This window comes from Pan paniscus, chromosome 10 (genome assembly GCF_029289425.2).
Source record: "Pan paniscus chromosome 10, NHGRI_mPanPan1-v2.0_pri, whole genome shotgun sequence".
NCBI lineage: Eukaryota > Metazoa > Chordata > Mammalia > Primates > Hominidae > Pan > Pan paniscus.
In genome coordinates, this window is record NC_073259.2 from 70,208,824 (window position 1) to 70,231,071 (window position 22,248).

The following is a 22,248-nucleotide window of genomic DNA, read 5'->3' on the forward strand; positions in this document are numbered from 1 at the left end:
GAAAGCAATTACTAGTTACATTAAACATTTCCAGTTTTTCCTAATACCTGTCTAAGCAAAGATGCTGCACCCCAGTGGTACGAACTTTTTTTGTTAACTTATTTATTATCAGAGATGCAGATTGTAAAGGAGATTTGGGTTTTGTACTAGCACATCAGGTTAAACATTATCAAATATTAACTAAAACGACATCAAATGAGTCAAAAAATGCCATTATTTTATTTATTTATTTATTTTTTTGAGACAGAGTCTCGCTCTGTCGCCCAGGCTGGAGTGCAGTGGCACGATCTCGGCTCACTGCAAGCTCCGCCTCCCGGATTCACGCCATTCTCCTGCCTCAGCTTCCCGAGTAGCCGGGACTACAGGTGCCCGCCACCACTCCCGGCTAATTTTTTTTGTATTTTTTTAGTAGAGACGCCCGGCTAATTTTTTTTGTATTTTTTTAGTAGAGACGGGGTTTCACTGTGTTAGCCAGGATGGTCTCGATCTCCTGACCTCGTGATCCGCCTGCCTCGGCCTCCCAAAGTGCTGGGATTACGGGCGTGAGCCACCGCTCCCGGCCGCTATTATTTTGTCTTGGGACGGAGCAAAAGGAAAAAAGGTTTGGGGTACGGTTATGGATATGTATGTATTCTCTAGAAGGGTAGAGCTTTGCCCCTGACTTGAGGAAACATCTGGAAGGAACTTATCTGCAAGTAATGCTGGTCACAGCCTCTTCTGCCCATTGTGGATTTTGAATCAAGCCTTCAAGCAGCCTTAGGTGCTTCCCAGGGAAGCAGAAACCGACAACCATGATACCAAGATCGTGCAAAGTAGCTTTCCAGGCAAGGTCATAGAAATTGATCTAGGGTGATATCTTCCTAAATGACTAGTACATGATGTTATCATTAGATGGGAGAGAGAAAAAAATACCTCCTTATCCCACAGAGGGTTATTCAGTTATCTGAAAGAGGCAATATTTATTCTGAACAGCTTCAACTACATTATAATCTATAATCTGATTGGCGAATCAAATATAAAAGACCGGTTATTAAAATTTTTTTTTGCATGTTTTGAAGGGAGGTGAGGATAGAAGAAGGAAAGCATTTGGCACCTGAAGTTGCGGGGAGGGTGGCTGGTTTATGGTGTCACTGACTGGTTTAAAGAATGGTTGCACCAGAGAAGGCTACCAGTACAAATGGTGAGCAGAAGGCCTTGCAGTCTTGCTGACTTGGCAACTTTGCTGAGGATGGACCTCCTTAAACTTCAGTGGGATAGGGATAAATAGAAGGCATGCACCAAGTTATTTTAATCATGCAGCTGCAGATGTAGGCAGCTCTACATTGTAGGATTTGGAAAATTCTATTTTTAAAATCATGATTGCCCTTGGTTAAATTAAGGAGCTGGATTCCCATTAATCAGTGCCAGTATTTATTTATTTATTGAGATGGGTCTTACTCTGTTGCCCAGGCTGGAGTGATTAGCACAATCATAGCTCACTACAGCCTCAAACTCTTGGCTCAAATGATCCTCCTGCCTCAGCTTCCTGAGTAGCCAGGGCTATAGGTGAGCCCACCATGCCCAACTAATATTTTTTTTTTTTTTTTTTATAGAGACAGAGTCTTTCTATGTGGCCCACGCTAACCTCAAACTCTTGGCCTCAAGCAGTCCTCCCACCTTGGCCTCCCAAAGTATAGGGGTTATAGGCATGAGTTATCATACCTAGCCAGTGCTAAAATTTAGTTTACCCTATAGTTCCTATAATATTACTTTCTTATATAATTTTTGCTATTGATGTAAAAGTTTCCTTGCCTGATGCAAAAAAAAAAAAAAAAAAAAAAGGGAGGAACTATCTTTAGAACCAATATTCACTCTTTGTTTCTCTGCCTAGAACCCTGATGCCACCCAATTTCTAGACTATTCTTGGTCTCTTGTTTTTGAACCTACTGTTTTATGTTTTGGTATATACTATGCAATTAAAAATACAGCTACCGCTAAAATCACGGAACTAAGCTGTTTTCCATATTCTATTAGGGGGAATAAATTTAGGTTCTCCAGATGATAGGAAGCAGTTACAATAAAATGCAAGGACGTTTGGAGCATCGTATTTATTTTTCATCACTGTTGTCAAAAGGATCATTTGGAGATGTGCTACGAGCCTTTTACTGTTCTAAGTGTCACACTTTTTTTTTTTTTCTAGGCCCATTCAGCTCTGGGATGCTGCATAAGTCATACTTCTACATTTTGCACTTTTCTAATATTTTGTCATTAGAATAAATTCAGGGTTTTGTAGATTAGGCCAGTGATGTAGGGCTAAAGTTTATAGAATGTAAAGCATTGTATAAGACATGAAGAATACAGCCAATTTCAGCTCTTTCAGAAGGAAAACTTTTGGAGCACCTTTATTTAGACCATTTTGGCATCAGAATTAGAAAACAAAACCTAATTGTAGTTATATAGTTTACATATTTCTCAAATTACCCTGATGACTGCTTTGGAATCATCCAGATGTTCCATGGGTTTTTGTTCGATTTAATTAAATTGAATTATTTTCTGAAATTAAAAGGGGTTGTTTGTTGAATTTTCCAATGTCACTGCCTTTTGTTGACTGCTAGCAATTTTAAATTAAAATCATTATTTTTCACCAATTCCCACACATACAGAGTTTAGCATTGTCTATATCTTCACCTGGGCTGAACTAAAGAGTATAACTTTTTGTAATGTAGTACATTTTACCTAAGATTACTTTTCTTAAAACAAGACAGTTGCTTTTTCTTCAGATTATTGCTTGAAAAACAGGCTTAAAGATATCGACCAAAGCTTCACCTGCCTTTTTAACAGCTTTCTTTAAAGTTGACATATATCAAAAAATATCTCTTTTCTAACTAAGAAGCTTTGTCAATCTTTAGAGCTGGTAATGTCTTAATCCTGGTTTGTGGTACAAGTGTGTGTGTTTGTGTGTATATGTTTTAGTATTTCTTCTCTTACAAAAAAAAATGAAATGGCCTTTTAAAAATCCAGCCTTCACCTTTGTGATCGGAAAAAGGAAATCTAATTATATTTTTAGCTTTTGCAGTTTCTACTTCTCATCAATTAATTATTTTTGCTATCAAATGGAAAATCTGTTTGTTTTATACTCTGACCTCTAGCCTCTTTCCATCTAAATAGTTTTCATTCATCTTAGCCACTGGGTTGTGTTTTCTTTTCTACATTGGCTTTACTTTCATATATAGTTTAACAAACACTTTCTCATAAATATATATATATATATATATATATATATATATATATATATATATTGAGACTGAGTCATGCTCTGTCGCCCAGGCTGCAGTGCAGTGGTGCAATCTTGGCTCACTGCCACCTCCACCTCTCAGGTTCAAGCGATTCTCCTGCCTCAGCCTCCTGAGTAGCTGGGATTACAGGCATCCACCACCACACCCAGCTAATTTTTGTATTTTTAGTAGAGATGGGCCAGATTGGCCAGATTGGTCTCGAACTCCTGAACTTGTGATCCACCTGCCTTGGCCTCCCAAAGTGCTGGGATTACAGGTGTGAGCCACTGCGTCCGGCCTCTCCTATAATTTTTAAGATTCACTTCATGATTAATGTCTTGCAGGTAATATCCTGCATTCTTTTCTCTCTTTTATTTACCTGGAGTGGTGGTTGGACTGCTTTCATTTCTGTCCAAATATTCATTATGATAGCTAGGCGATATAGCTCTGGAGTCTAACTTAGTAATGTTTTGAAGGCTTTCAGTGTTTTGATCTTTTACTTTTTGCATTTCCAATTCTAGTGAGTATGAGTGACAAGTGGTCAGCAAGGTAGAAGCTAAGAGATGAGAAAAAGTCATTAAAGGGTAGAAACTGCTGTTGTACAAGAAACAGGGATGAAGCAGGGAGAAGAGGAAGAGGAGATGGAATTTTTGAATTCATGCATCAAAAATTTTGTTCTTAGAGACACAGTGGGGAAGATAGACAGGTTTGTGGATATCACTGGAAATTTTTGGATGGAAAAGAGAAAGTGTCCATGTAGAGGCATTTCTGTCTATACAGTAAAATGGGAGGAAGAGGTCACTTGTTAAAGTGAAGTTGAGACTGGGAGCCTCAGGACAATATTTGCCAGAAAAGAAGCAAAAGAAAAATATAAAGCTGAGTGAGGAGTGTTTTGGCTCAACGTGGATTAAGTTGCTCTGCTGCTTGAAGCCTTTCATCAGCACTGTTTGATTAGCAAGGAAAGTATTTTTTTCTTTCTTGATGTTTATTAATTTTGTGATTTGTCCTGGAGCACAGTAGGAGAAACAACTTGGGACGAATAAATCATATCAATTGGCCTCATGTATCTTTATAACTTTTTCCTGAGCTTAAACTAGGGTCCCCTTTAACTGCAAGCGCCTAACACCATCATTATAGTCAGGAGTTTAGGGTGTTCTGGACCCACATTGAACTTGACATGCCTCCCAAGTGCAATTTTGAATAGATTGTAAATGAGGGAGGCCATCAGACCCCACTCTGATTGCCCAATCTTTGCGATGGACCCTGTCAGTTCTTGCCGTTTTCCATATAACTAGTGTGCTTGTTCTTGCTGCAGTACCTTTGGCTAAGGTGACTTCTTCTTCACCTGGCAAGGCTTTTCCCTGCTCATTTAAACATCCTTTATGCCTAAGTAGACAGTTTTCATCCTTCTAGACCTTGCCTTAAACTTGACCTCCTTCGTAAACTTGTCTAAAGCTGCAGCTGTTCTCTTTCTCTCTCTTTCTGAATAGTGAATTCTGCCCAGTTCAAATCTTTATTGATATATTTCTCCCTGTTTTCTTAGGTAAACTGTAATTTTCTTGTGAGAAGGACCATATCTTCTTTGTATCCCTTTTAGATCCGTTCACCATAGTCTAGTGCCAGGTGTGCATGACATCTTCATAAATGTTCAGAGTGGAATTGTTTGTCACTGGTGTTTGATTTTCATAAGGTGACACCAGTAGTTGATGTTTCAAATATGTCCACTCCCCATATTTGCGATACTACAGATAATAGTTATTATAATTAAGTATCTTTGGTGTTTCAGGTTTTCTTAATAAGCTTTATTAATTTGGTAATTTAAACATTTTATTTTAATTTGCTTTTTATTTTTCTCTCTTCATTTTCATGGTTCTGTATGTTGGCCCAGAGTCGTGACTCTTAAGGATGCCATGGTAACCTGTCAGAGAATTGTTGTGTTAAGTTGTTCTTTGCTCCCTTCTCTGAGATGTGCTCAGCTGTGATGATCTGCTCCATCACTCTTTTTTTCTTGCAGTTCATTCCTAGTGATTAAATGATCTTTTATGCCCTGTATTTTCACTATTTCTTCTCATATAGGCAATATAAAGCCACAGCATGTCTGAGATATATATGTCTCATATGGATATGCACTAATAATGTGTATGAAAACTTTACAATTTAACTCATATAATTATAGGTCATTCCAGTTAACTTGTCATTGGGTTCTCACTGGGTAGTGGTAATTTGCATGGCTCAGTCAAGCCAAGGAACTTTTTATGCAATAAAAAAGTACAAAAGAAACATTTAAGTTGAATAATAGATTTATTACAAAATAATTACAAAATATATTTATTATTTAATACAAAAGAAATAAATTTAACACAAAGCTACAAATGGCATAAAAGTACATATTTGTGTTCCTTTTAGGAATCGAACATTTTAAGTCCAGTGCAGGATGGAACAAAGAAACCTCAGATTGACAGCAACAAGAGCAATAACTACCGGATTGTAAAGGAGGTCAGCAGATACAAAATATTCTTATATAGGTTTATATTTACATGCCAAATAAGTTTTGCTTATATATTATACTTAATATTGTTATTTGTTATATTTGATGCTTTCGCTCTTCCTTTTAAAGATTTTGATCAGGCTAAGTAAACTCTGTGTACAGAATAAAAAGTGTCGGAATCAACATCAACGATTACTGAAAAATATGGGGGCGCATTCGGTGGTGTTGGATCTTCTGCAGATACCCTATGAAAAGGTTAGTCCTGGTTATTTTTTGTTCTTTAGCTTTTTATTTTGATACAATTTCAAATGTTTTGCAAAGTTCCAAGAAATTTTTTCTTTCTTAATTATTTTAGAATAAATCACCCACCAGGTGCCCCATCACCCCTGAGCCCTTTTGTGTATGTTTTCTACAAACAAGGGTACACTACCATGTCACCACACTAGAGTCTTCCATATCAGGAAAGAGCAAGGCACTTTACTGCCACCTCGTCCCTACACGCTACTCAGATTTCTCCCTTTGTCCCAATTGTTTTCTACTTGAAGAAAAGATCCACTTCAGAATCATGCGCTATTCGGTTGTCATGTTTATTTAAATCTCTTCATGCGGGAACTCCCATGACACTGACACTCTTGAAAATAGCCAGTTATTTTGAAGGATGTCCTTTAATGTGGATCATCTGATGTTTCCTCGTGATTAATACAGTTAGGCATCTTTGGCAGGGACATAACCGGAGTGATGCTGTGTTCGTCTCATTGCTTCCTATTTGTTGGTGCACGATTTTGATTTGTCCCATGACTGATGATGTTCACTTTGATCAATTGATTGAGGTTGTGTCTGCCAGGTTTCTCTGATTTTTCCCTTTGTAATTCCCTTGTAATTAATAGGTATTTTGTGGAGCAGTTCTGTGAAACTAAGTAAATATCCCATTCTTCATCAAACTTTCAACTTATTCATTTATTGTGTTTATTTTTATCAGTATGGGTTTGTATATGTTCATTTTATTCAATAGGTTATAAAGGGTTCTATCATTATTTATTTTGATTTCCAGATTGTCTCAGATTTGACCAGTGGAGTTCCCTTGAGCTAGACTATCTGTCTTCTAACATCCCCCCCCCACCATTCTTTGATTACTTCCTTGCTTTCTGGCACAATAAAATGTTCCAGGTTCATCTTGTATTCTTCTTGCTTCGACTCTAGAATCAGCCATTTCTTCAAGAGGCTCCATTTCCATTTGGTAGGAAATGGTATTTAGGAGCAAAGTTCTGAGAACTGAGTGTGCTTATTGCTTTGGGGTGTTGCCCCCATAGGCCCTCTAAATAGGCAAAGCTAGGGAATATGCATATGTGTGGGTGCATGTAGAAATTTATTTAATATTAATATAAAATACCACTGAAAACATGAGTCCATCTGAATTCCTAACAATGCCCACATGACAAATGGTACAATCAACTACATGGGGAAATTTTAGGTAGTTTCACTGATATTGTCACAAGACCAGTTTTAAGAAGACAAATTTGCTTCTCTGTGAATTTTGAGACTTAAGTTTCTTGTTAAGATTCTTAGAATCAAATGATATTAGCTTAGTATAGGACTTTGGAAAATGGCAATGAATAAGGATATTCACTATTAAGAGTGTTAAGAAAGAGGGGGACAAAAAGGAGGAGAAAATAGAAGAGAAAGCAAAGAGGAAAAGAAAAAGAAATAGGTGGAAATAAGAGACAAGGTAAATAGCAAAAGGAAGGGACAGAGAGATTGGAGAGAGGAAGAACTGAGATGAGTGAGTAATAAATATATATACAGAGAAGATTGACAGAGTGGAGGAAGAGAGGAAGTTTGAATAGAGAGGAAATAGAGTGAGAGCAGAGCAGGAGAAAAGGGGATGGGAGCAGAAGAAATAATAGGACAAGAGGAGAAGAAGAGAGGAGATGGAATAGACGTGGGAGAAAGAGTAGGAAAGGAAGATGTATGAGAAAGAGAGTGAAATAGAGTAGGGAAAGAGAGACAAAGAAGAATAGAAGCAGAATGATGGAGATATAGGCATACTGCAAAATGAGACATTTAAAGGAAGGGAAGAATTATGGGGACTGGGGAGTACAGCAGAGAAGGGAGGAGAAACAGAGAAAGATAGGGACAGAGAGGAAAGGAGGACAGAGGAGGTGTGGGGATGAAGCAGAGGAGGAAAAGGTGGCTATGTACAGAGATGAGGAAACGTGGTGGACAATTGGAAAGATTGGGGAGAAAGAGAAGGGCTGTGAAATGAAGGGGGCATTGGAAAAGTAGAGCAGAATAGAATCAGGAGGAATAACAAAGAGAAGGTGAGAAAGATCTAGAAAACAGAGAAGAGGGACAGGAGGGGAAACTGGGAGAGGTGTGAAACATAAAGGACACAGAGAAAGGAGATCAAAGATTGGCAGAGAGAAAAATGGTATATGGGTGAAGGAGAGATTTTTGCATAACATTTGCAGTCTCCTATGTTTGTTTCTATCATGTGCTATTCTTTAACTTACAGAATGATGAAAAGATGAATGAAGTAATGAATCTAGCCCATACATTTCTGCAGAATTTCTGTCGAGGAAATCCACAGAATCAAGTTCTTCTTCATAAACATCTGAGTTTGTTTTTAACTCCAGGTGTAAGTATTTTAGTGGCTTCTAATATTTCTAGTAAAGTGTGTATCAAATTTGTCTCAGTAACATTCATGAAGAGAATTTTGTTACACTTCCTTGCTTCATTTTTTTTTCCTTGTGGAAATTCTCTCTCCAGAAGTGAATATCTTTTTTTTTTCATTAAGGAAACTTTTAAAGAAACTTGAAAAATTGCACAAGTTTTACATGCAAATGACAATGTCTTTTATATGTATATAGTTAAATGTTAGGGAAAAGAAATGGTAGAACAAAGAACTAACTCACAATACCATGAGTAAGGTAAATATGGAAAACTCAGAGGTGGAGTTTGCCCTTGTCTGTAAAATGTGTTTGAGCAGATTTTATGGAAGACCTAATTTTGAATTCATAATTAATCTCAAGAATACTGTTGCCAATATGTTGCACTTTATGATAATAAGCTCCTTTCTCCAACTAAATTCCTCTGTGAGCTCAGTTTTCTTTTAATGGTTAATGATCTCATTGCATTTTTTGAAAGACATGCACAGAAAATTCACTGTGGCTTCGTATAAAATATAAAACTGATCACAAGCAGGGCAATTAGTCTAAGTACTGTAGAATAGAAAATTGATCTTGTCAGAATTACAAGGGCACGTTCCTCTGTGTTTAGCTCCTTGAAGCAGAAACCATGCGGCACATCTTCATGAACAATTACCATCTGTGCAACGAAATTAGCGAGAGAGTTGTACAGCACTTTGTGCACTGCATTGAGACACATGGCCGCCACGTGGAGTACCTGAGGTTTTTGCAAACAATTGTAAAAGCAGATGGTAAATATGTGAAGAAATGCCAGGATATGGTAATGACAGAGGTATGTTCTCAGTTTGCCTTTTATCAGCTTCACATAAACAGTATGTTCAAATATGCATTTTCTATTACAGTGAAAAAGCCCCCAACAACATAGGTTGGAAAGTTATTTAATTTAATCATGACTACTCAAGTGCAAATATATTTTGCTTTAATCTAGTGAAGCAACATATCTTAAGTTGGTTTTATGATTTTTCTAAGTTTGTTTTTCTTTTTGACCTATAATGAATTTGTATATTTTAAAAAATGGGTAAAATCCTATGAAATGTTATCGATTGTTTGGAATGAAAGTGACAAAATTTTATATTTTTAAGTTTCCAATGATATAAGAAAGACAGATTAAACTGTGCTTTTCCAGTGCCTTTATTGCTCTGTTTCTGAAATATAGAATGGGTGTTCTCTGCTGCTATTTGCTGAAAGCTTTGAAGAGAATCAAACTAAGTAATACAAACTACTTAACAGTGATTTTTTTTTACAACATGTGGAAACTTACTACTTAGAGTAAGTTATAAATTTCAGCAAATGAATAGATGAAGGTACTTCATTTCTTTATTTGCCTTTTTCATGTTTATGTTTGACATTGAGTGATATTTATGTAATGAGTAAGTTACTAGGAAGCAAGTATGATACATTGGAGAAGTAGCAGCTTAAAGAGCCCGTTGATTAAATCACCGCTCTGTGACCAAATGGTTCTCTAGTGGCCCATATGGGTTAAGGGAGCTTCCACCCATGGCTACCAAACAGTTACATGGTAGATTTTTATTGGTTTCTGGGCATTTTCATTATGACATACCTTAAATTTGGGAATGGAGGAGATTTCCATAATGATTCAAGGAGTCCCTCCTGCCACTTAGAAATCTTAAAATTAATTTAGCTTAAAGCCTTGAATTTTTTTTAATGTAAATTATTGTTATTAAACATTTTAAGGAATATTTTAAGCTTGTAAAATGCACCTTTTTCTTATCTGCATTTGCCTTCACATTAGCTCTTCATTGTCTGGAAATGTGAGAACTAAAGGATTTTGTGTTATGATCAGCAAGGAAAGAATTAGAATGGGGAAGCAGCAACATGGAAACCATCCCTATGATACTGTTGGGTGAAGTGTTTCTGTGCACAAAGAAGTATTTGTAATATTATGTTAATATATAATACATATTTTTGATACACATACATTCTCTTTCAACAACACTTTCAAAGTAAGCCAATGAATTGGCTTATAGATTTAAATATATTGTCACTTTAAATATAATACCTAGAGAAAAAAATTGTATGTCCTTAGTTACCCACCAATGTATCTCACACTGGGGTTAGAAAATTGGTACTGATAATAGACAATAAGATACTATGGAGCTTGAGCAATAAAACTGCCACCTGATGGAATTTTCTACTAAAATTATATAAACAAAATGTGAAGGAAAATTTATGTCTTAAAAGACCCTACCTATTCATATCTTTGTTTCTCTCAGTTTTTTGGCTTTAGTTTCCTACTTATTTCTCTTATCTCTGCTTTTACCTTCATTCTCTGCTGATGCCTTCTTATGACACATGGAATTTTGTAGACTTTTGTAGAGCTGTAATTAGCTCGATGTACTTGCTTCCTTATGTAGTCACTATTGCAATGGATGAGGATATTTTACTCTGCTTTAGTAAAATTATGAGAATTCTTGTGCTTTGGCCATGAAGTCTCCCAAAAAAAAGTAGAGGAAAATAACTTTTTTTTTTACAGGTTTAATTTCAGTGTGATGAACAATTTACTTTCATCCATGTTGTTTCATTCTTTCCCTATCTGCTGCTTCCTCATCGCCTCAACTGGTTTTGATAGCGTTCATAGCTGGTTCCTTGGCATGGGACCATAATCTTGTCACCACCCTCCCCAAGCATAGCTCTGTCTTTGCCATATTATATATGTTTTTACGAAGAGATATACGTGTTTCCAGATATATCAAGCCTTTGGAAATAACTGCAAGGATGAATGTTTGGACTGCTACATAGACTCTCTTATTATCATTTCAGTTGATAAATGGGGGTGAAGACGTGCTGATATTTTACAATGATAGAGCATCATTTCCAATCCTTCTCCATATGATGTGTTCAGAGAGAGACCGAGGGGATGAGAGTGGCCCCTTAGCCTACCACATCACCCTGGTGGAGTTGCTGGCAGCATGCACAGAGGGGAAAAATGTCTACACTGAAATCAAGTGTAATTCCCTTCTCCCGCTGGACGACATAGTGAGGGTGGTGACCCATGATGACTGCATCCCTGAGGTAAGCCTGGCAAAAGCTTAGCAGCTTTAATAGAATCATTATTAATTTTTGAAGTTTATCTAGGTGCCAGAAGTCCCCCATACTAATATTTATAATGAGATCATATATTTAGTCAGGGAATTGTATTTAACTATATAATTTGGAAAATGTAAAAGAGCATAGAAGGTCTACTTTTTAATAAGAAGTTCTATAAGAAGTTCTGCAAGATGATAAACTTTTTTTTTTTTTTTTTTGAGACAGAGTTTTGCTCTGTTGCCCAGACTGGAGTACGATGGCAAGATTTCGACTCACTGCAACCTCCACCTCTTGGGTTCAAGCGATTCTCCTGCCTCAGCCTCCCGAGTGGCTGGGATTACAGGCATGTGCCACCATGCTCAGTTAATTTTTGTATTTTTAGTAGAAATGGGGTTTCACCATGTTGGCCAGGCTGGTCTCGAACTCCTGACCTCAGGTGATTCACCTGCCTCGGCCTCCCAAAATGTTGGATTTACATGCGTGAGCCACCACAGCCAGCCTATGAGAAACTTTTAAGAACTATAGCCACTGCTAGTTTAGTGGAAGCTACTAGACAGCTCTCTTCAATTCTAAACATGGCCATATGATCAAACTGAAAGGTTTACTTGAACCTTTAGTATGTACTTGAGCATAAAACAGGTGCTTCAACAATTATTCATAACCATTGATTGGAGAGGCTAGGATAGTGCTGCAGGACCACATAAAAGACTCTGCAGGTTTACCTGGCTTTATGGAATAGATGCATTCTTGAAAATATGCATGCGCAGTTTGCTTTATTCCCACATCATTTACCCTCTGTCCTAGTTTGGCTCTGATGATAGAAAAAGTCTCAGTAGCAGCTGGTTGTCTGCCAATAGTTTTCTATTAATGAGGCATCCAGGAATGTACATTGCAATAATGTCTTTCTTTTCTACTGTTGGGAGGGGATTGGAGGGGAGGGAAGGAGAGGGGAAGAAGAAAGAAAGGGAAAAGGAGAGGAAGGAGAGGTTGCTTTTGACTCCTTGTATCTCAAATATGATAGGCTTGTTTTGCATAAAGTTCTTTCTCACAGCAATGGTTGGGCCCAGGGGGATGGAGTACTAGGCCCCATGTTTTCACCCCTAGGTCAGTGGACTGTTAGCAAAAGAAGAGAAATGGGAATACTTTCTGGATAGACAAAACTATGCTATGATCTACCATAAAAACTAACAGATTTTATGTTAACCTTTCATAATTGATATTTGAAAGTCATCAATAAAGAAAACTAACTTTCTTTTGTATTTGAAACTTGCACAGGTTAAAATTGCTTATGTGAACTTTGTTAATCACTGTTATGTTGACACTGAAGTGGAAATGAAAGAAATCTATACAAGTAACCACATTTGGAAATTATTTGAGAACTTCTTGGTGGATATGGCAAGGGTAAGTTAGATTTTGACTACTGAAGGGTGTCAATAGATATTTTGACTAAATAGTGTTAAGCATCTGGATGAAAACTTGCAGTTAAATTCACTACCTTTTGATTTGTTGCATTCATTCATAAAGTTGTGAATAAATTTCAGAAGATTGTGAGTGAGATTTAATGAGTTAATATATACACAAAATACTTAGTACCTTGTAGATAACAATAGGTAAAGTGTTCATTTTTACCTTTCTGAGTGACTGTATTTGTCTGTTATTAAATGGAATCTTAGTGGCCTTCTTATATTGGTTAGAGAAGATATTTGGCAGAGGTCAATTTGCATTTAATCTCTTATTCTAAGTGCAATTACAAAGCACAGATCAAGAGACCTAAAGAGGTCTTGACTACTGCTTTCAGGCAGATAGGTACTTGACCAGCCGACTGAGGACTTAGCCTTGCTTGCTGTTGCCTACTCAAAATCTTCTTTGGAAGTGTACTCCAGTAATTTAATCATCTGGCATTTTCACTCGTGTCCACCAAATTATATTCGCTTATTACTGTTTGTTTTGTTGGGGGCTGTTGGGGAGGACATGTGGAGCTGGTTGGCATTTTCTAGATACTGCCTGGCATGTGTTTTTGCTCTGTTAATATTGAGTAAATGAATGAATGAAGAAATATAAGAAAGAAGGAATATCTTTGATGGACAACACAATTTTCTTTAGCACATCTTAGCCTTTTTTTTTTTTTTTGCATACTGAATTATCATAACAGCCAGGGTCTAAAAAAAAATCTATTTTTCCCTTTAAAGTTATGGGACTTGATGTTCAAATAAAGTTTCACTAAAGAAGACGGTATATAGATAACTCCTTAGACCTATTATGAATGATGGTGGCTGGACTCAGCCCCTTTGGCCTTCCAACATTCCTGAGCGCTAGTAGCTTTGTATAGGCCTTATATAGATGTATTTGGAGGAGAAAGATTAGTGAAGTCCATATTTTCATTATCTCAATTACAAGAACAGATGCTGTTATCTGTTAGCTCACTGCCTCTCTATACCTTTTTCTGAAAGGAGGGATGACAAGGTACATCCTTGTCATCCCTCCTTTCACTGCCTGTAGACTCAGACATGTAAGAGCACCCTTGGATAATATAATGAATCATGTGTTATTCCAGACCACGGACTCTTTTTATTTAGCCAGGGTTTCCAAGTGAAATGTGCTTAGTTTACCTTTGGTGTGGTGTAGTGTGGTGAGTGAGGTAGTTCTTGTTTTACTTCATTTCCATACAGCTAAAAGCCACTTATTGCCTATCTCAGGTAAATATGCACCTGTAGAGAAATCATCCTGTTTTATGCAGCATTTAACATAGTACTCATATGTGTCCCCATTGACCTTGTAAAAACTTTGTTTCTGACCAGCTGTAGTATCTCCAGAGACCTTGAAGTAAGGAGTGACTTCCATGCCAATGACTAAGCTTAAAACTGCACGTGCAGGAGGATATTAAAGAGATTATAGACTGATTTGCGGAGTTGCACAGTGCTACTGACTAAAGATAAGCTTGAAACAGATCAAGGTCACATTGTAGGCAGCATGAGCTATAAAGCTGAAAGGATTTTTATTTTTTAAACCAAAGAAAGCCAATGATAACTTCCATTGATTATGCCACCTGAGAAATGCTGTTTTCACTGATGTATTTGCAAGGCAAAGGTGTACAGATTTACATTCTTTTTTTGAAAAAAACAAAAAAAAACAAAAAAAATATAGCAATGATTTTAACTATTGCTTAATTGGATAATTAATGTTATTTATTATATTAAAGCTCTAGGGGAATTTCAATATCTTCTTGATCTATTTATTATTTATGTCTAACCACAATAACAGCTATACTGCAAAAAGGTTTTTAAAAATATTTCCCTCTTGTTTATATTTTAAAACAGTAGCTCTCTAATCCCTTCACCAGGGTTGACAGGAATCACCTTTCCTTTTTCAGGGAAGGAAATAGAAACCTGACTTTTTCATATCTGGGATTTCTTTCTCTCCCCATGAAGAAAGATCAGAGTCACCAGAAACTTTCAAATTCAAGTTATAAAACTAAGTGTGGTTAAATGAGTAGAATGTGGCCTTCTAGGTAAATTTTCAGTTCAGTTGAGCAGTTTTTAAGCTTTAGTGAGCATCAGGCCTAACTGGAGGGCTTGGTGAAATGCAGATTGCTGGGCCTTGTCCCCAGAATTTCTAATTTCCATAAATGAAAGACTTTGCATTTTTAACAAATTCCTAGGTGGTGCTGCAGGTGCTGGTCCAGGGACCACACTTTGAGAATCACTGTAGTAGATAGAGCATGGTAGCTAAGAGTAGGGATTTCAAAAGATTTAGCCAGACCAGAGTTCAAGTCCAGACTGTGCCTCTCAGTGGCTCAGTTTATCTTGGGCAAAGTACTTAACCCCTCTGGGCCCTGAGTTTCCTGATTTGTAAAATGAATACAATAAATTCACATTCCCCATAGGGTTAGTGGGAGAATCCAATGAGATAATGTGTATAAAATTCTTAGCACATATTAGCATCAGTAAGAGAGTTGGTAACATCATCCATATCATTGTATCCAGAGGACCATTCAGCATAGGCAAAAACTAGAAATTGTGTCCATAAAGCTGGACATCCACAATAGTAGTTGACATGAATAGCCACGTATGAGATAAACCAAATCCAGATGTTCCAACAAAGTTATGAAATTCTGGAAGAACTGATTTATATCCATGAGAAATGATGAAGGTAATCTGGAGGAAAGGAATTTGGTAAGTTGAACCTAAAGAATCATAGCATCTTAGGGTTGGAAGAGACTAGTAGTCAAATTTATATCCAGTTCATAGTCTTCAGCACTTACTCAAATATCTGATTAACAATGATCTTACTACTTTTTTATTTTTCTTTTTAATTTTTGTGGATAAATAGTAGCTGTATATATTTATGAGGTACAGGAGATATTTTGATACAGCCATATAATGTGTAATGAACACATCAACGTAAATGGGATATCCATCACCTGAAGCATTTATCCTTTCTTTCTGTTACAAACAATCCAATTGTATTTCTTTAGTTATTTTAAAATGTACAAGAAATTATTGTTGACTGTAGTCACTCTGTTGTGCTATCAAATATTAGATTTTATTCATTGTTTTCAACTGTATATTTGTACCCATTAACCATCCCCACTTCCCCTCTGCCCCACTACCCTTCCTAGCCTCTAGTAACCATCCTTTTATTCTCTATCTCCATGAATTTAGTTGTTGCAATTTTTTTAGTGCCCACAAATAAGTGAGAACAGGCAAAATTTATCTTTGTGTGCCCAGCTTATTTCACTTAACATAATGACCTCCAGTTCCGTCTATGTTGTTGCAGATGACTGGATCGCATTCTTTTTTACTGGCTGAATAGTACTCTGATTGTGTATATGTACCACATTTTCTTTATCCATTCATCTGTTGATGGGCACTTAAGGTGCTTCCAAATTTTGGCTATTGTGAACTGTGCTGCAACAGACATGGGAGTGCAGATATCTCTTCAATGTACAATTTCCTTTCTTGTGGGAATATATCCAGAAGTGAGATTGTTGGATCATATGGTAGCTCTATTTTTAGTTGTTGCTTTTTTTTTTTTTTTTTTGAGATAGAGTCTGGTTCTGTCACCCAGGCTGGAGTACAGTGGTGTGATCTCAGCTTACTGCAACCTCTGCCTCCGGGGTTCAACCATCTCCTGCCTCAGCTTCTCGAGTAGCTGGGACTACAGGCATGCACCACCATGCCTGGCTAATTTTCGTATTTTTTTTTTTTTTTTTAGTGGAGATGGGGTTTCACCATGTTGGCCAGGCTGGTCTTGAACTCCTGACCTCAAGTGATCCGCCCATCTCGGCCTCCCAAAGTACTGGGATTACAGGCGTGAGCCTCTGTGCCCGGCTATTTTTAGTTTTTTGAGGAACCTCCAAAATGTTTTCCCTTGTGATTGTACAAATTTACATTCCCACTAATGTGTACAAGGGTTTTCATTTCTCTACATGCTCTTCAGCACTTGTTATTGCCTGTCTTTTGGATAAAAGCCACTTTAACTGGGGTGAGATGATATCTCATTGTAGTTTCAATTTGCATTTCTCTTGTGATCAGTGATGTTGAGCACCTTTTCATATACCTGTTTGCCATTTGTATGTCTTCTTTTGAGGAATGTCTATTCAGATCTTTTGCCCATTTTTGAATCGGATTATTCTATTTTTTCCTATAGAGTTGTTTGAGGTCCTTATAGATTCTGGTTATTAATCCCTTGCCAGATGGACAGTTTGCAAATATTTTCTCTCATTCTGTGGATTATCTCTTTACTTTGTTGATTGTTTCCTTTGCTGCACAAAAGGCTTTTTTTTTTTTTTTTTTTTGAGATGGAGTCTCACTCTGTCACCCAGGCTGGAGTGCAGTGGTGCTATCTCAGGTCACTGCAACACCTGCCTCCTGGGTTCCAGTGATTCTCCTGCTTCAGCCTCCCGAGTAGCTGGGACTACAGGCACCTGCCACCACTCCCATCTAATTTTTGTATTTTTAGTAGAGACGGGGTTTCACCATGTTGGCCAGGCTGGTCTTGAACTCCTGACCTCAAGTGATCTGCCCACCTCAGCCTCACAAAGTGCTAAGATTACAGGCGTGAGCCACTGTGCCCGACCTGAAGCCTTTTAACTTAACGTCATCCCATTTTTCTGTTTTTGCTTTGGTTGCCTGTGCTTGTTGGGTGTTACTCTAGAAATTTTTGCCCAGACCAATGTCCTGGACAGTTTCCCTGATGTTTTCTTGTAGTGGTTTCAAGGTTTGAGATCTCAGATTTAAGTCTTTAATCCATTTTGATTTGATTTTTGTATATCTTGAGAGATAGGGATGTAGTTTCATTTCTTCTGCTTATGGATATTCAGTTTTCCTCGCACTATTTATTGAAGAGACTGTCTTTTCCTCAGTGTATGTTTTTGGCACCTTTGTGGAAAATGAGTTCATTGTAGGTGTGTGGATTTGTTTCTGAGTCCTCTTTTCTGTTCCATTGGTCTATGTGTCTTTTTATGCCAGAACCTTGCTATCAAATTTTTCCTTATTACATTTTTTGCCTAGTTATTTTTTCTCCAGCAACACAAAATAATTCAGTTAAAGATGTGTTTACTATAAACACCTCCTCACTATTCTTGCTAGTGACCTATTTTGAAACGACAAAATTATATAACTTGAAGAAAATGAAGATCATCTTAGTTGGTCTCATAATTTTGCCTGTAGCTTCTACAGAGAGAATTTTCTGGGTGACTCTCCTAGCTAGATATAGAGTGGGAGGGCTGCTGTAGCATCATTCAGTGCTTTTCCCCAACAGCTGGTCAGATATTTTACGATAGCCTTCATATCTCCCATCATTTTCTCCATGTCTTTCAGTTATTCCTCTTCTGATATAGTTTCTGGGATTCTAGTTTCAACATACTTTTGAGATCCCTCTAGTTTCTGTGTTTTGTTGAAAGGTATGACATTCAGGATGGAACCCAGTACTTCAGGCAGCAGATGACCCAGCACAGTTTATTTTAGTAGACATTTGGAGAAATGTATATGTGTGTGTATATATATATATATATATATATATATATTTTTTTTTTTTTTTTGAAACAGAGTTTCGCTCTTTCACCCAGGCTGGAGTGCAGTGGGGCGATCTTGGCTCACTGCAACCTCTATCTTCCAGTTTCAAGTGATTCTTCTGCCTCAGCCTCCCGAGTAGCTGGGAGTATAGGCCCCCGCCACCACGCCCGACTAATTTTTCTATTTTTAGTAGAGACAGGGTTTCACCATGTTGGCCACCCTGGTCTCGAACCCCTGACCTCGTGATCTGCCCGCCTCGGCCTCCCAAAGTGCTGGGATTCCAGGTGTGAGCCACTGCGCCTGACCTGACAACAATATTTTTTTAAATGCAAATGAAATTACTAATAGTAATGAAATTAGCACTCATACCACCTTCCATCATTCTTCTCTTGTGTTTCTGGAGTCAGCACTACCAGGGTCTTTTTGTCTGTCCTTGAGTAAAGCTGTCTGAAGTCACCTTTTTTAGTATTTTTCATTTTCCTATTGGCATTTCCTTGTCTCTTATCTTGTTAAGACCCATACAAGAAAATCTTTCCCAAAAGATTATTTTTAATAAACTGGTGCTAGATTGTTTCACATTCTTATTCCATTCTAATATCCTGACAGAGACAGTATCCATGTCCTGTAAGCACACCAGATCTAGGCAGGCAGCGATGCTATTAGACCCATGGAAAGTTGTTACACTGTCTTTCAGAGCATTTAATGACAGCCCACTTTGATCTATGTTCCAGTGCAGCTAAAACTGGTGTTTGTAGGACAGAAAAGCTTTTCTTTGGCTTTATAACTGATTGTTGTTGATAGTCAGGGGATTTGAGTCATTATTAGAAGGCACATAAAGAGGGTAGACTATGATCAATGTTAGCCTCAGACTATATTTTTTCTTTGAAGATGTTTCCAATTTTGCTATCAATGTCAGGATCCTATAAGGACCAACAGTACTCTAAGTGATGTACTAGCAGAATGAAATTAGACCAAGAAATAATTTAGGAGGCTCACCTAACTCTCTGTCGTGTCAGTATCCCATCAGTCACTGGTTAACAAGACAAACTTGTGTATTTCACTTTCAGGTAGATAACTTGAGCCATTTTTTTGATATAATTGGTTTTATTATTCTACAACTTTGTTAACAACTCTTATATTGAGTCAAGTTTTTACTTAAAATTTTTGCTCCCTTAACTTACCAAATAAATATGTAAGAGGTTGGAGTAAAGATATAATTTATATGCACATTGAAACACACTTTCCTAGTTCTTTAATTTGGTGACATTAAGTCAATTTAAAAAAATAATTTTCTTGAATTTCTTAAGTTGAATGAGCTATTAAAAAATCTCATTCAAAAGGGCTCATTTTATATGGTCTTTTAACTAATATTTCAGGGAAGTGAAGTAGTATAAAGTATTCTATAACTTATACAAGGCTTCTTCCCTTGGACCCCAGGATGTCAATTCCACTCTATTTGCCACCCACCACACTGCCCACTCCTCAGTCTCTTGTCTGTTTTCTCTGCACCTTCCCAACTTCTAAATACTGGAGTGTGCCAGGCTCAGACTTTGGAATGGATCCCTTCTCTGTCTATAGTCACTGTTTGCTAATCTCATTTACTCTCATAACTTTCTATGGTTCTCCTGATGTCTAGTTTCACATATTCAACTGTCTACATGACACCTCCACTTGGCTGTCTAACCTCAAACTCTTTATTCATTCCCATGTCTCACTCTAAAATAACCCCTTTTCAAGACTGTAGCATCTCTATAAATGGCAATTCTATTACTCACTCTAGGCATTCAGGCAAACCATTTTGGTGCCATCTGTAAATCTTATTTTCTTCTACCCAAAATCCAGTCCTTCCACAAATTCTGCAAGTTCTAACCATAAAATATTCCAAATTTGACTACTCCTAAACACTCCCATCATAACTACCCTACCCCAAGTACCATTCTCTCTCATTTGGATGATTGCAATAGCTTCATAACCTGTTTCCAAGCTTCTGCTCTTGTCCCTCTCTCCATCTATTCTTTATCTAGCAGCCATCATGATTGAAGGAGGTGGAAGAGGAGGTGGAGGAGATGGAGGAGAAAGGGATGAAGGGGAAAGAGAGGGAGAAGAAGAAGGAGAAGATGATCGTCACTCCTCTGCTCAGATTCCTCCAGTGACTTCCTGTCTTGCTCAGAATAAAACCCCTGTGTGACTTAGCCTCCACCCTATGACCACCCTTCTTCCCCTTTTCCTCTTATTCTCCCCCTAGCTAGCTATCTGTTCCATACTGTGGCCTCCTTGCTACTCCTCAGGTATGCCAAATGCATTCCTATCTCAGCAACTGTACATTTTCCAGGGATGCTGGACTTCCCTATATCTGCATAACTTCTTCCTTTTCCTTTAGGTTCTTTCTTCAAAGTCACTCCTTCAGAGAGGGCTTTGCCAACCACCCTATATAAAATAACAGGCTCTTTTCTTTATCCTTCTTAACACTTGCTTCATTTTTCTCCATAGAATTTATTACTACCTGACATTTACATATATATATATATATATATTTATTTGTATTTCAGTAGGAACAAATGAAAGACAGGAATTTTATCTCTGTTCACTGCTGCATACCTGACCCAGAACAATGTCTCACACATAATAGATACTCAGTAAATATTTGTGAAATAAATAAATAAATGTTGTATGAAGCTAAAAATATTTAAAAAGTGGATTTGAAAACAAAGAAAATGTGGTCTGAGCATAGAATTAAGTAGGCAAACCAATGGAATGAAATGAATAGCCAGAAATAGACTTTTGCATATATAATATATTAATATATAATAAATTATCACCTATTAGTGGAAAGGGATTGGATATTTCCAGGGATTGGTGAACTTTTTCTGTAAACAGCAAAACAGTAAATATTTCAACTTTGTAGACTCCTATTGCCACTATTATGACAATTACTATAGAGAAAGGAGTCCTAGGCAATACAAACATGAATGGATCTGGCTAGATTTGATGCATGTGCTGTATTTTGCCCACCCTTGGATTATTAGTAATAGAAACTCCATTAGAATAGTGGTTTTTATATATTTTGTTTACTGATGGATCTCAAGTATGTAGAATATTCTTGGCATGGAATAGACACTCAATAAAAATTGTTGATTTGAAGTAAAAATGACTGTTGATGACACTGACTATTTAGGGTGAAATGAACTCACATAATAGCAATAATTGAAATGGATTTCATGGCTAAATAGAAAAAAACCTGAACCAGTAAAAATGGATGGAAATGTAGATAATATTTATCTGTCTTTAGATGAAAGCAATAGATGAAATTAGCTAAGGAAAATCATAGCCATTTCAGTGTTTGAAAATTTAATACTTAAGTACACAAAAACATCGTAAATAAAAATGAAAAATATCCTCACACTCGTAAACCCAGTGTTTTGGGAGGCCCAGTTCAGGGATTGCTTAAGGCCAGAAGCTGGAGACCCAGCCTGGGCAACACAGAGGGAGACTGTCTCTACAAAAAAATAAGCTAGGCATGGTGGTATATGCCTGTAGTCCCAGCTACTAGGGACACCGAGGGAAGAGGATCCCCTGAGCCCAGGAGTTTGAGGCTGTAGTGAGCCGAGATCATGCCCCTGCACTCCAGCCTGGGCAACAGAGCAAGACCCTGTCTCTGAAAATAAATGAATAAATAAAACACATCAAAATTTAAATAGCTATGGTACAGTTTTAAAAAGGGTAATAACCATCACATG

At 37.3% G+C, this 22,248-nt stretch overlaps 1 protein-coding gene across 2 annotated transcripts in view; it reads left to right on the top strand.

The window, feature by feature from the left end:
- ITPR2 (inositol 1,4,5-trisphosphate receptor type 2) overlaps positions 1-22,248 on the top strand; it is a 506,436-nt gene that overhangs the window by 227,633 nt on the left and 256,555 nt on the right. For both annotated transcript variants that reach the window (XR_004665727.3, XM_003828909.5), the window contains exons 27-32: positions 5,661-5,750; positions 5,872-5,997; positions 8,255-8,377; positions 9,019-9,219; positions 11,229-11,480; positions 12,771-12,896. Coding sequence is in view for 1 of the 2 variants with exons in the window: in XM_003828909.5 (XP_003828957.3) it covers positions 5,661-5,750; positions 5,872-5,997; positions 8,255-8,377; positions 9,019-9,219; positions 11,229-11,480; positions 12,771-12,896 (918 nt within the window). In the remaining variant the exon portion in view is untranslated. The remainder of the gene's footprint in view (positions 1-5,660; positions 5,751-5,871; positions 5,998-8,254; positions 8,378-9,018; positions 9,220-11,228; positions 11,481-12,770; positions 12,897-22,248) is intronic.